Source organism: Drosophila innubila (assembly GCF_004354385.1).
Source record: "Drosophila innubila isolate TH190305 chromosome 3L unlocalized genomic scaffold, UK_Dinn_1.0 0_D_3L, whole genome shotgun sequence".
NCBI classification, from domain to species: domain Eukaryota; kingdom Metazoa; phylum Arthropoda; class Insecta; order Diptera; family Drosophilidae; genus Drosophila; species Drosophila innubila.
This window is the reverse complement of record NW_022995376.1, coordinates 11,562,683-11,573,627: the sequence shown is the minus strand read 5'-3', so window position 1 is coordinate 11,573,627 and position 10,945 is coordinate 11,562,683. Positions and strand designations below refer to the sequence as shown.

The 10,945-nt window shown below is 35.0% G+C and overlaps 6 protein-coding genes across 6 annotated transcripts; 2 read left to right on the top strand and 4 right to left on the bottom strand.

Annotated features, from left to right (window-relative positions):
- Positions 1 to 1,581: 1,581 nt before the first annotated feature.
- LOC117787018 (endocuticle structural glycoprotein ABD-5) lies at positions 1,582 to 2,070 on the bottom strand. Its single transcript, XM_034625454.1, has 2 exons — positions 1,907 to 2,070; positions 1,582 to 1,844 (listed from the first exon to the last, which is right to left on the bottom strand). The coding sequence occupies exons 1-2, from the start codon at positions 2,044 to 2,046 to the stop codon at positions 1,658 to 1,660; spliced, it is 327 nt and encodes a 108-aa protein (XP_034481345.1). The 5' UTR covers positions 2,047 to 2,070; the 3' UTR covers positions 1,582 to 1,657.
- A 269-nt stretch (positions 2,071 to 2,339) lies between these two features.
- Positions 2,340 to 2,930, bottom strand: LOC117787017 (endocuticle structural glycoprotein SgAbd-5-like). Its single transcript, XM_034625453.1, has 2 exons — positions 2,752 to 2,930; positions 2,340 to 2,649 (listed from the first exon to the last, which is right to left on the bottom strand). The coding sequence occupies exons 1-2, from the start codon at positions 2,895 to 2,897 to the stop codon at positions 2,454 to 2,456; spliced, it is 342 nt and encodes a 113-aa protein (XP_034481344.1). The 5' UTR covers positions 2,898 to 2,930; the 3' UTR covers positions 2,340 to 2,453.
- Positions 2,931 to 5,313: 2,383 nt separating this feature from the next.
- LOC117788766 (larval cuticle protein 65Ag1-like) lies at positions 5,314 to 5,939 on the top strand. Its single transcript, XM_034627629.1, has 2 exons — positions 5,314 to 5,488; positions 5,603 to 5,939. The coding sequence occupies exons 1-2, from the start codon at positions 5,355 to 5,357 to the stop codon at positions 5,796 to 5,798; spliced, it is 330 nt and encodes a 109-aa protein (XP_034483520.1). The 5' UTR covers positions 5,314 to 5,354; the 3' UTR covers positions 5,799 to 5,939.
- A 157-nt stretch (positions 5,940 to 6,096) lies between these two features.
- Positions 6,097 to 6,541, bottom strand: LOC117788767 (larval cuticle protein 65Ag1-like). The gene is made up of 2 exons (XM_034627630.1): positions 6,399 to 6,541; positions 6,097 to 6,338 (listed from the first exon to the last, which is right to left on the bottom strand). The coding sequence occupies exons 1-2, from the start codon at positions 6,503 to 6,505 to the stop codon at positions 6,140 to 6,142; spliced, it is 306 nt and encodes a 101-aa protein (XP_034483521.1). The 5' UTR covers positions 6,506 to 6,541; the 3' UTR covers positions 6,097 to 6,139.
- A 1,727-nt stretch (positions 6,542 to 8,268) lies between these two features.
- LOC117787513 (larval cuticle protein 65Ag1-like) lies at positions 8,269 to 8,821 on the top strand. The gene is made up of 2 exons (XM_034626060.1): positions 8,269 to 8,462; positions 8,530 to 8,821. Exons 1-2 carry the CDS (start codon positions 8,332 to 8,334, stop codon positions 8,723 to 8,725), a joined length of 327 nt encoding a protein of 108 aa, XP_034481951.1. The 5' UTR covers positions 8,269 to 8,331; the 3' UTR covers positions 8,726 to 8,821.
- A 1,058-nt stretch (positions 8,822 to 9,879) lies between these two features.
- LOC117787500 (larval cuticle protein 65Ag1-like) lies at positions 9,880 to 10,330 on the bottom strand. Its single transcript, XM_034626043.1, has 2 exons — positions 10,192 to 10,330; positions 9,880 to 10,131 (listed from the first exon to the last, which is right to left on the bottom strand). Exons 1-2 carry the CDS (start codon positions 10,305 to 10,307, stop codon positions 9,933 to 9,935), a joined length of 315 nt encoding a protein of 104 aa, XP_034481934.1. The 5' UTR covers positions 10,308 to 10,330; the 3' UTR covers positions 9,880 to 9,932.
- Positions 10,331 to 10,945: the final 615 nt, after the last annotated feature.

The following is a 10,945-nucleotide window of genomic DNA, read 5'->3' as shown; positions in this document are numbered from 1 at the left end:
TTCGACTTTATATTTAAATGCAAGTACGAGTAGACACTATTTTATGAAATACAGAGTTTAATTCATTGGGAAATTAATTTTTTTTCATTTCATTTTTCCAAGCCGACGCCATTGGAATAGAGAAAACCGAACCAAGACAAGACAACACACTGGGAGAGACGAAAACTACAGAATATATACTATTCATAGCTTTAAATATTATTATTTTCATCATGAAATTATATACCACATTTGTTAAAATAAATATATGCATTTTCAATATTTATAATGTTTTAATGTACGTTGCTTATCCACTCCAAAGCAATGCCATTTCTTGTAGAAGGCCTTCTGTAACGTTGTTCTTGGAAATGGGCGTTAGAAAGGGAAATGGGCGTTAACAGAGCCATAACAGAAGCCCTGCCAAACTACCTTGCAATGCTACCCTTCTTTCAGCGTTTCACCACTGTTTAATAGCGAATGGAAGACGTCAGGTTTAGCAAGTGCTCTTACGTTACTTGAGATGTGGTTTGAAGTAACTTTCGATAGGAGCAAAGTTTTACTGGGAATCTCTCAATTATAGACACACACACACACACACATGGCTGCAGTAATGAACTCGAGTGACCTCAACTGTATACTGTTGTGATGACTTTAATTTGGTATTGTATTTGCTTGCCCTTTGTGTTAATTGATATTTATGAAATAGGTAGCTAAAGCATTTCCGACACTATAACTAACTACATATATATTCCATATCAGTATAGTTGATTTGGTTTGATTTTTGATTTAACCAAATCAAATGTGGTCACGTGTCGAAAAGTCTTCATAGCAGCTAAATATTTTTCTTGAAACTTGTGTCCGAGACTTGTAAAACTATTCATTAGTTATGAACTTGTTTGATAAGCTAAAATAATTTATTCAAAATCCAAAAAGGGACCATATCTAAGGTCAGCAGCATTTCAAAATTGTTAATTAATTTCAACTATTTTTTTACTTTCGTCAGAACTAGTTTGAGAGTTTGCTTGCCTGCCAAATTGAATTAGTACTTAAATTATAAGTTCATTAAATGAGACTCAAGCTTTTTTGAAGTGGTGTAAAAATTAGCATCAAATCAAACTTAAGAAATAAACATTCGAAAAAAGTAAAATAATTTATTTGATGTTGATTTTGATTCACGCTGCTGTCCAACCAATTCGCTACTCGCTAATTATTTGACTTGTAGATGCACAGCTTTCATTGTGTACCTATTAATTACAAGGAAAACAAAAACACGTTTATGCATAAAAAAAAGTTTGCAAATTTCGTTGATGATGATGCAAAATGAATGCGAAGGTCGTGCGGCACAGCCACAATGCGTGATGTACATACATATGTATGTCTGTATTAAAAGCAAAGAAGACCACGAAAAATAAAACCGGGTTGGCATCCAGTTTTATATTTAATATTGATACAGCTCTTGCGTCAGACTTTTCATTTCGTTTCGGGCCCAGAACGCGTTATGCTAATAACTAAATATATTTTAGCTATTATTAACTATTTTATAGTTTTTACTAAAGACAAAATGAATTATTTATTACTTGCATTTACATTTCATTTTATTACTTTTTTTTTTTTTTTTTTGAGAATGTTCTATAGACTTAGAGATCTATTATACTCGTTATTAAAGTGATGCACTCATTTAGGGCACTAGCTTAAAGCTAGGATGATAGCCCGTTTCATCAGCAGTAAAACTAATTTCGTACTTTTTGCCATCGGGTGCTGTCCAGCTGGTTGAACCGTGCACTGCGAGCACACCCTCTGCATCCCCTTCGGCCGACTTCAGGACACCCTCTTCGTTGCGTGTAATGCCATTACTGGTCTCATAACTATCAAATACAAGATTTAACTTAGTTGGATCGATCAATGACCATGGCTCGAATCCACTCACGCAAAGGAGTATTTATCTACTCCATTATTATCGCTCTCTAAGCGTACAGTCTCCGCCGTTGCATCATCCGAAGCCGGCAATGACCGACAAACGCTAATCAGCAGAAAGACTGAAAACAGCACGGAATAGAACTTCATCATTGGGTTACACTTGACTGCACTTCACTGACATTATTGTCATAACGCAGTTGGCTTTTATAGGAGAAAGATTCCTAAAGTTTCAAATATCCCAATGCAAAAAAAATAGACATTGACGTTAATGATAAAATACAATAAAAATAATCGTTTATTTTAATAACACATTAGCACTTATAATTTTTTGCAACTTTTATTGTCATTCCTACACGTAATAAAAGCAAAACTTAAACAACAATTAAAGGCAATTCCAAATCAACGAGTCACAACCTTTCATTATATGTATATTAATTTAAAAATTTTGTTTTATGGACAGATTTTTATTTACTTCTGACAATTTGATAACCCAATAAAATACAGTACTTTTTAACACTTTGAAGAATATTTAAGATTTTATTTTACATGAGTATGAATTAAACTTGAGCTTTAGGAATATCTTCGCCCTCTGGTTGGTAACCATTCTCATCGGCAACAAAGTTAATGGTATGAATATGACCTTCGGGATCTACCCATTTGTAAGATCCTTGCACAGAGGTCGCCTCATTTTCGGTGCCAACGTTGTTTAGACTAGCTTGTTCCGATCGAGACACTCCGTTACTTGTTTCATATCTGAAATACCAAATAAGTTTAAGTATTAGAAAACTGTGCTAGTCTTTAAAATCTTGTCAGTTGTAGGAACAGGTAAGTTATATACTTTTCACAAGTACTTACGCAAAGTTGTAACTGCCGAGGCCATTGTTATCATTCTCATATTTCAAAATTTCAGCATTTTTAGAATCATCAACTGGCGCCGCATTCGTCAAGGATACGAGCAAAACAGCGCACACGGCAAACACACAAGCATTGAAGGATTTCATTTTGTTTATTATTGATCACGATAATCGTCCCGAAGTTGTCACAATTAAGAGCATATGTATTATGTGGTGACTGAAAAAATGTTATAGCTTTTTATAGTTGGATTAGACTCACACGGACATAAGCACACTAACACACTGAAGCCCAGAAACTCGCTCATTTAAGATCAACATATCAAAACACCTTTAAATTACAATTATATCCGCTCGGTCTGGTTATGTTTATCTGTACATTTATCTATATACATATGTATGTATGCAAATCTTCAGTTTTTATTAGGCAGGCCAAAAACCAGTAAGCATTAGATGAGCACCCAAATCGCATTTCAATTGGCCCTCGAGAAACTCCTCTATTTCTGCTGTTGTGAACATAATGATTATGATGATGATCAAGATGATGCTCGAAATGGGCAAGTGATAATCAAACAGTGATTACAAATACTTGCATAGTTTTCATTTGTATGGCAATAGGTCAATGGCTGAGTTTACTTACACAAATATTACGATGAGAAATACACCAATAAATCATGATGAAATGTAAATTACTCGACCTAATATTGCTTAAGGACTAAAATATTATACAGGCAGACTGATCCAAAATATATATACTTACATAGGCATTTACGCATCACGTTATCATATTACATTTATATGTGTATGGAAATTAAGAAGCTGGCTTGGACAACACATTAACTTAACTCAGCTCAAAAATAATTATGTAAATGAATGCTTAAAATATCCATATTATTTTATTTTATTTTATTATATTCATTTGTTTTGTTTCCTGTAAATAGTTGCCTAATAAAAGAACAATGCCATTGGCTACGCTAAAGTGTCGTGTTGTTGGTGACACACTTTAATTGAGGATGGACGAATTAACCTTCAAAATCCCCAAATATAGACAATGACAATGAGAATGGGGACGTGGGCGGGGTCGGGGTCGTGGTCGGGGTCGGGGGCGGGAGAGGTATACAACTTGTTAAGTGCAGATGCGACACGCGATTGAATCGATGCTTGGAGTATCGCTGTCTCTCTTTGTCCCGCTGATGATTTAGTCAGTAAAAAATATAAAAAAAATCCACAATAAAACATGAACTTTCAGAGTTGATTGAGCTATGTGCTGCCGAAAACTTGGCTACGTTTTACGGAGCGTATGCGTAATGTATTGCAACGCATTTGACAGCCGCTGTTGGCTGATGGCATTAATCATTCGAATCATAGCATAAAGTAAGCAAGTCCCAGTCTCCAAAATGTCTTAGCTAATCCCACGATTAATTTGCACTTACGATTAATACATGAAATGGCCAAAAGATGCGCCACTAATTGGCCAACAATGAGTTGAGTTTGTCTGCACTAGTTTGCCCTTTTGCCTGAATCAGTTGTCGTTGTTGTTGTTAGTTGATCGCTTGTTCATGTTGTTGTTGGTTTGTTTCTTGCCTGTTGCTTTTGTACGGTTCTCACTTTCGTTGCCGTCTTCAGCAAACGTGTTTATTGAACCGGTTCGGCCCTGGCCAGCTGACTCTGATGCTGCCGGACAACGTGCTTATATTTATATATGTGTGTATTGTTTATTTTATAAACATACATACCATAAGTGTGTATATGCTAATTTAATACTGTGTCTATTAGAATACATTTGGGTGGTGCAAATTTATGGCATCACATTATCAAACATATAATATCACGTGATCAACGCATTCTAGACATTTCCTGCTAGTAAAATATATTCCCATCATCAAAATAGTTAAGTTTATAGTGGACAACAATTATTGATCTTTAAAGCATATATGAATTTCTATGATTCTAAAATGCTTTAAAGCATTGACGTGTATTTATTAAATATAATAATAAAAAAATATATATCGTATATAAATGAACCTACTCACATAATACAGTCTGAAGATAGAGAAGTTCGAGCGTTAACGTTAATTTGTTTTACACATTAATTAAATATCTGCTAAGATCAACCAACTAGGCATTTTAGTTGCACTTGAGCTAAATATTCGTACAATTGACCCAATTTCGCAGGCGATCCATCGATTACACACAACTGTTAACGTGTCTGTCTTAATGGCAACTCATGCTGTGGGTCGCTTTTTGTTTCTTGGGTGAGGTCTGGTCGCAATCAATCAAAGACAATTGCCAGCAGCCGCAGCAGCAGCATTCAGTTAAGTAATAAAGGTTGGCCACAGGAAACAAGCAACAACTAAAAACAATACGAAAATAAATACAAAACACGAAAAAAAGAGTATTCATAAAGAGAAATAAAAACGGGTATCTTAATTGTAATGTGTTTTTTTTTTTTTTTTTTGTACATTTAATTTTTTGCAATCTTTGCAGGAGTCTGAAGTCTGGGTGCGTGGTATAAATTGGCCAGGGCTTTAACGTTTTGCATGCATTGATTGCCAGTTCCTTGAACGCACCACAAGTCCAGTTAAGCCGCTTAACAGTAACATCAGTATGAAGTACACCGTTGCCATTGTCGCCATCGCCCTCTTGGCCATCGCCGTGAATGGAGCACCACCAGCTGGGCAGCAAGAGGCACAGGTGGTGCGCTACGATTCCGATGTGCAGCCGGAGAGCTATAAGTTTGTGTGAGTAGATCTTGAACATGGCTGACTGTGTCAAGGTCACAGTATTAAACTGGTTTTTGTTTCTTCTCTTTTGTTTCTTTCTTTCCTTCTTTGATTCCATCTGCATGTGTGCAGTGTGGAAACTAGCGATGGCAAGTCACATCAAGAGGAGGGTCAACTGAAGCACGTGGGCACCGATCATGAGGCGATCGCGGTGCGTGGCTTCTACACTTATTTGGGCGATGATGGCCAGACCTACACCATCAATTATGTGGCCGATGAGAATGGCTACCAGCCAGAAGGTGCTCATCTGCCGCGTGCCGTTCAATAAGCCCTGCATTTTGCACAAAAACAAAGACAATGTTAACTAGGTTTAAGATTCTTCTAAATTTACGAATTGCAAAAAAAAAGAAAATACAATGTTTAACGAAAATAAAGAGGTTTAATTCCACTTGAACTAAACAAGCAGAAATATTTTAAATACAAAGATAATCAATTATTCGACAAATTTATAAACTGCGAACTATCTTGGTCATTTCGCGTTTCACTCATGATCGAAGGCTACGGCAATTGTCCAGCTCTTACTAATTATTTAAGCCCGCTTTCAAACCCGTAAAACAGTCAAGGGATTTTGGAAAAACAATCATTTTATTAAACACTTAAAGAAGATATTTAAGCTTCTGGTGCCACGGGCAAATGAGCGCCCTGAGGCTGGAAACCGTTCTCATCGGCAATATAGTTGACTGTGTAGGTCAGACCATCGTCGCCAACGAAACTGTAACTGCCCTTAGCGGAAATAGCCTCCTGCTCTGTGCCAAGATTCTTAAGTTCGGCCTGCTCTTGGGCGGACTGGCCATCAGATGTTTCCCAACTGCAACATAAATTTCAAGGATCAGTCTATGTTTGTTTGACTTAACTTATGGTAACTTACGCATATTTGTAGCCCTCGGCTCCAACATGAAATTCGTTCTTTACAATGAGCACGTCTTCAGCCAGAGCCACAGCGAAGAGGGCGACGAAGACGATGAGGAACTTCATGTTTAGATAAATGTAGCGCGTTTGAGACTTCAAAGGTAACTATACATTTTGGGGCTGATCCACTTGGTATTTATAGCAAAATTGATGGTTGATTAGCATTAGCAAATAATAGGAAAACTAGTTTAGTGCTAAAAATTATAAAAATTCACAGCTTGAATTTAAAACTCATGTATTTCGAATACACTGAAATGTATTCAAATTAGAAACAAGATATTCGTAGATCTACATACAATATGCAAATGAAATACGTCATTGAAAGGTATACGGATTTACAACGTGTATGCAAATATTTATGCCACTTTAAAGCGAATTATGTTTTGAATATTATTCGGCATACAAATCAGATAAAGCCATTTTTGATGATCAGTAATATTTATCGCTATGTAACATTTTTATTTTAACTTTATTAGTAGTGAGTAATGTTCTAATATCAACTCATTTTCCTCTCTACTCATATTATGAATAAGAGTGATTAATAGGTAAATGCATTCTTAATTACACTCTTAAGTACTATTAATGCACTCTCGCAATGCTTATATTCGGGTGTGCTCCAGAAATCTCTAGAGATTTTGAAGAGAAATGTTTTTCAAAGCAACCGCTCGAAATGTTGGTGTTCCTAAAATGTCAGATATTTAATATTTTCAAACAAATTTCTTTTTGCATTTTTATTTAATTTAAAGATATTTTAATTCAATTTAATAAATATTTAATTTTGTCAAATCTCTCAAATTTATTTTATACATTTAAAACCAATGGTTTCTTTTGTTCAGGAACAGCAACAATTGCTTTTGGGTTGCTTCATCGCTGCTATAGATTTGTAGAACACACCTGATTAAATACAAATTAATTAATTATCTTATCTTAGGTACACGCCAATGTTCACGCTGTTCTCTTTAAGAATTTCTATTGCATACTTTTAGGCATCGAAACTAAAGTTCTTATCATGCATTGAATTGTTGTAAACTATCATATCATGTTCACAGGAATCTTATATATTTCATAATAAAGTGATGACAATATTAATAGAAAGATAGGCAGCATGAATCTTCTCAAATATTTGTAACTTATTATTCTTGATTTTATAGGTAACTAATACAAGAGTTTGATTCGTCTCTGCCATATATTTATGCAACCACGTATGATCTTTATAAAATCGTATGAAATATTGAGATCTTTCTGATGCGACTGTAAGATGAACTTCCGGTGAAGCATCAAAAATTTCAGACAGGAGAAAAAAAAATTATAAGCTTTTGCATTATTATTGTTTTTTTTTATTTTTTTTTTTTTCATTTAGTTTGTTGTGATGGCTGGTGACTGTAGGGTAAACCAGCTTTGTGTACAGACATTGGATATGTGTATGAGTACAGGGGAATATGAAATTTTGTGTAAATACTTTATATGTACATATGTATATCCAAATTATATTGAATCGTTTGATTGATTTATGAAAAATGCAAATTTGTGGCATCGCGGCACCGTGATTATGGCAATCATTATGACGATGAGATATTTCCTATAAACATCAATGATTTGTTTGCCTTAGAAGTTTTTGTTATTATCGATTATTTTTTGTTGCTTATATTGTTTTTGCCGTGTTGCGCGACCTGTTGGTACGTTTTTCAAGCCAATTTGTTAACTTGTGCGTCTGGCGTGTAATTAGTCATATTTAGTTTTATTTTGGACAAAATTTTCTTCAATGTCCACAGTTTGGGTATAAAAAGCACCTGGACAACCAAATAGACATCAGAAATCAAGCAACGTGCAACAACAGTTCACTGTTTATTCGGAAGCTCAATCTTAAATCGAATCGAATAACCAATATCAATATGAAGTACACAATTACCATCGTTTTCGCTGCCGTCCTTTCTGTGATCCTAGCTGCTCCATTGGACAACAGTCAGACAGCGCATATCCTTCATCAGTCTGCCGATGTCCAGCCCGATGGCTATAATTTCGAGTAAGCAGTAAACATGCTCTAATAAGATTAATATAATCATCATTTTAATCAATATATCTATTTGCAGTTGGGAGACATCTGATGGCCAGAAGCACGAAGAGGAGGGCACCCTGACCAATCCCGGTGCTGAGAATGAAGCAATCGCTGTACATGGCTCCTTCTCCTTCACGGCTGACGATGGCCTAGTTTACACGGTGAACTATGTAGCTGACGAGAATGGATTCCAGCCACAGGGTGCTCATTTGCCCACTCCAAACAACTAATTAATTCCCTGTCTACATACAGAACCAAACCAAGAGCTGTTCTTCAAATAAATAGATGTTGATTAGTAAATAAACGGCAAGCATGCATAATTTAAACCATTTTTTAATCTATACAAACTGGAATTTAGCTATGTTATTAGACTTCTCTAAATTTGTGCATAAACGTATAAATAGCATCGTAAATAATTTTCTTAAAAATCATCTGTTTCGGATTTCCAGTTTGACCGGAAACTCTGTCAATACAAATACATATGAACTCATAATGTCAATTGTATTGAGTTTGTTGACCCTTCAAAATACTTTCGATGAAACACAAAATTTTTTTCACGGTTTTCACTATCTTTTCCTGTATCTTGCGAGAATTAAAAGGGCATCCCGAGAATTACTTGAAGTATTCAAAACAAAATGGTTCAAGACTCATTAGAATGATCAATTTTAACTATGTATAACATTTAGGGTAATCAACAGATAACTGATCATCTGATTACTACTTTTTGCATTACAAAATTTTCAACAATACAAATTTAAAAATTGGAAATGTATACAAATAATGTATCGTATAACTTATGTGATACCTGATAGTGTTTTTGTTTTTTAGTATTATCCAGATTATCACAAACATTCAATAAAGGCAGTAGGCTGATTAATAATAGATCAGACTAGGATTTTTCACAGGCACAGTGCTAAAAAACCGTCGGTGCCGTGTGAACACATTGAAATGAAAAAGCGTCGGTACTGACCAATGGAAATAGGACGTGTTCTGTTTCGGGTTTTCGGTATCGGTTTAATGTCTTCTATGAAAAAGTGTCGGTTAACAAGTCGCTATCTGACACCTGCTATAGCCATTTAAAAAATGCCTTATTAATTGGAAACTAAGAGCTTAAATTCTTGCAGCACTTAAAGAAATGAATGTTATTAGCAAGTTGATAAAATATTAGTTTCGAATATATATAATAGGCATCGGAAATAATAACTTGTTGACTTTGCAAGTAATCAGCATTGCTCAATCGATCCGTCTATTCTTCCAAATTTCTTGACTTTGACCCTATTTATGGCTCGTTCAACTATAAGTTTTTCCGTAATTTGTGGCACCCCAATTCAAGCCTTGAAATACATTTTGTATGCATTAATACTGTGTTACTTAAATGAGAAAATAGGTTTTCTTTTTTTTTAAACAATCATTTTATTAAAAACTTAAAGAAGATATTTAAGCTTGTGGTGCCACGGGCAAATGAGCGCCCTCAGGCTGGAAACCGTTCTCATCGGCAATATAGTTGACTTGGTAGGTCTGACCATCGTCGGCAACGTATCTGAAACTGCCATGAACGGAAATAGCCTCCTGCTCTGTGCCAGGATTCTTAAGTTGGCCCTGCTCCTCTTTCGTGGTGCCATCAGATGTTTCCACGCTGCAACATAAATTTCAAGGATCAGTCTATGTTTGCTTGACTTAACTTATGGTAACTTACGCATATTCGAAGCTCTCGGGTCCAACTTTAGATTCGCTCCTTAGAATTTGCACTTCTTCAGCAGGTGCTGCCAGAGCCACAGCGAAGAGGGCGACGAAGACGATGAGGAACTTCATGTTTAGATAAATGTAGCGCGTTTGAGACTTCAAAGGTAACTATACATTTTGGGGCTAATCAGCAGCCTATTTATAGTGGATTTTTAGTTGTACATTTTGCATAACAAAAAAGATGCCGACAAACTAGTTTAGCGTTTAACTTGACCAACAAAAAAGCAAAAGCTCGAATAACAATTGATTTTGTAGCGAAATGAATATTAATGTATACTTGAAATAAACTACGAGTTTGTTTGCAGCGATATATTAACTTAGTGGGCGCTATAGGCCTATGTCTATAAACTGACGTCTTCACATTTGATGGGAGTTGATTACATATGTATTTAAATATTTTTCAAGAACAGAAAAAACACGTTTTTTTTGAAAATTTTATTTCTTTTGTTCCACTTAACGCCTAAGCGGCCAGACTAATACGATTGATAAACTCGAAAGGTTACGGGCATTTGTTGTAAATTCAATAATATCTATATTTAAATCGTAAATACTAAATTATTACTTATGCGTCTTTCAGGATACAAATATACAGATATTTAAAAACATCTATAATTATTGATTGGCATGAACAGTTACAATAATAAAAAGATTTTTTAAAGTTTTTGATAAAAATAAAGATTTTTAATTAATTTAAATTATTTTTACAA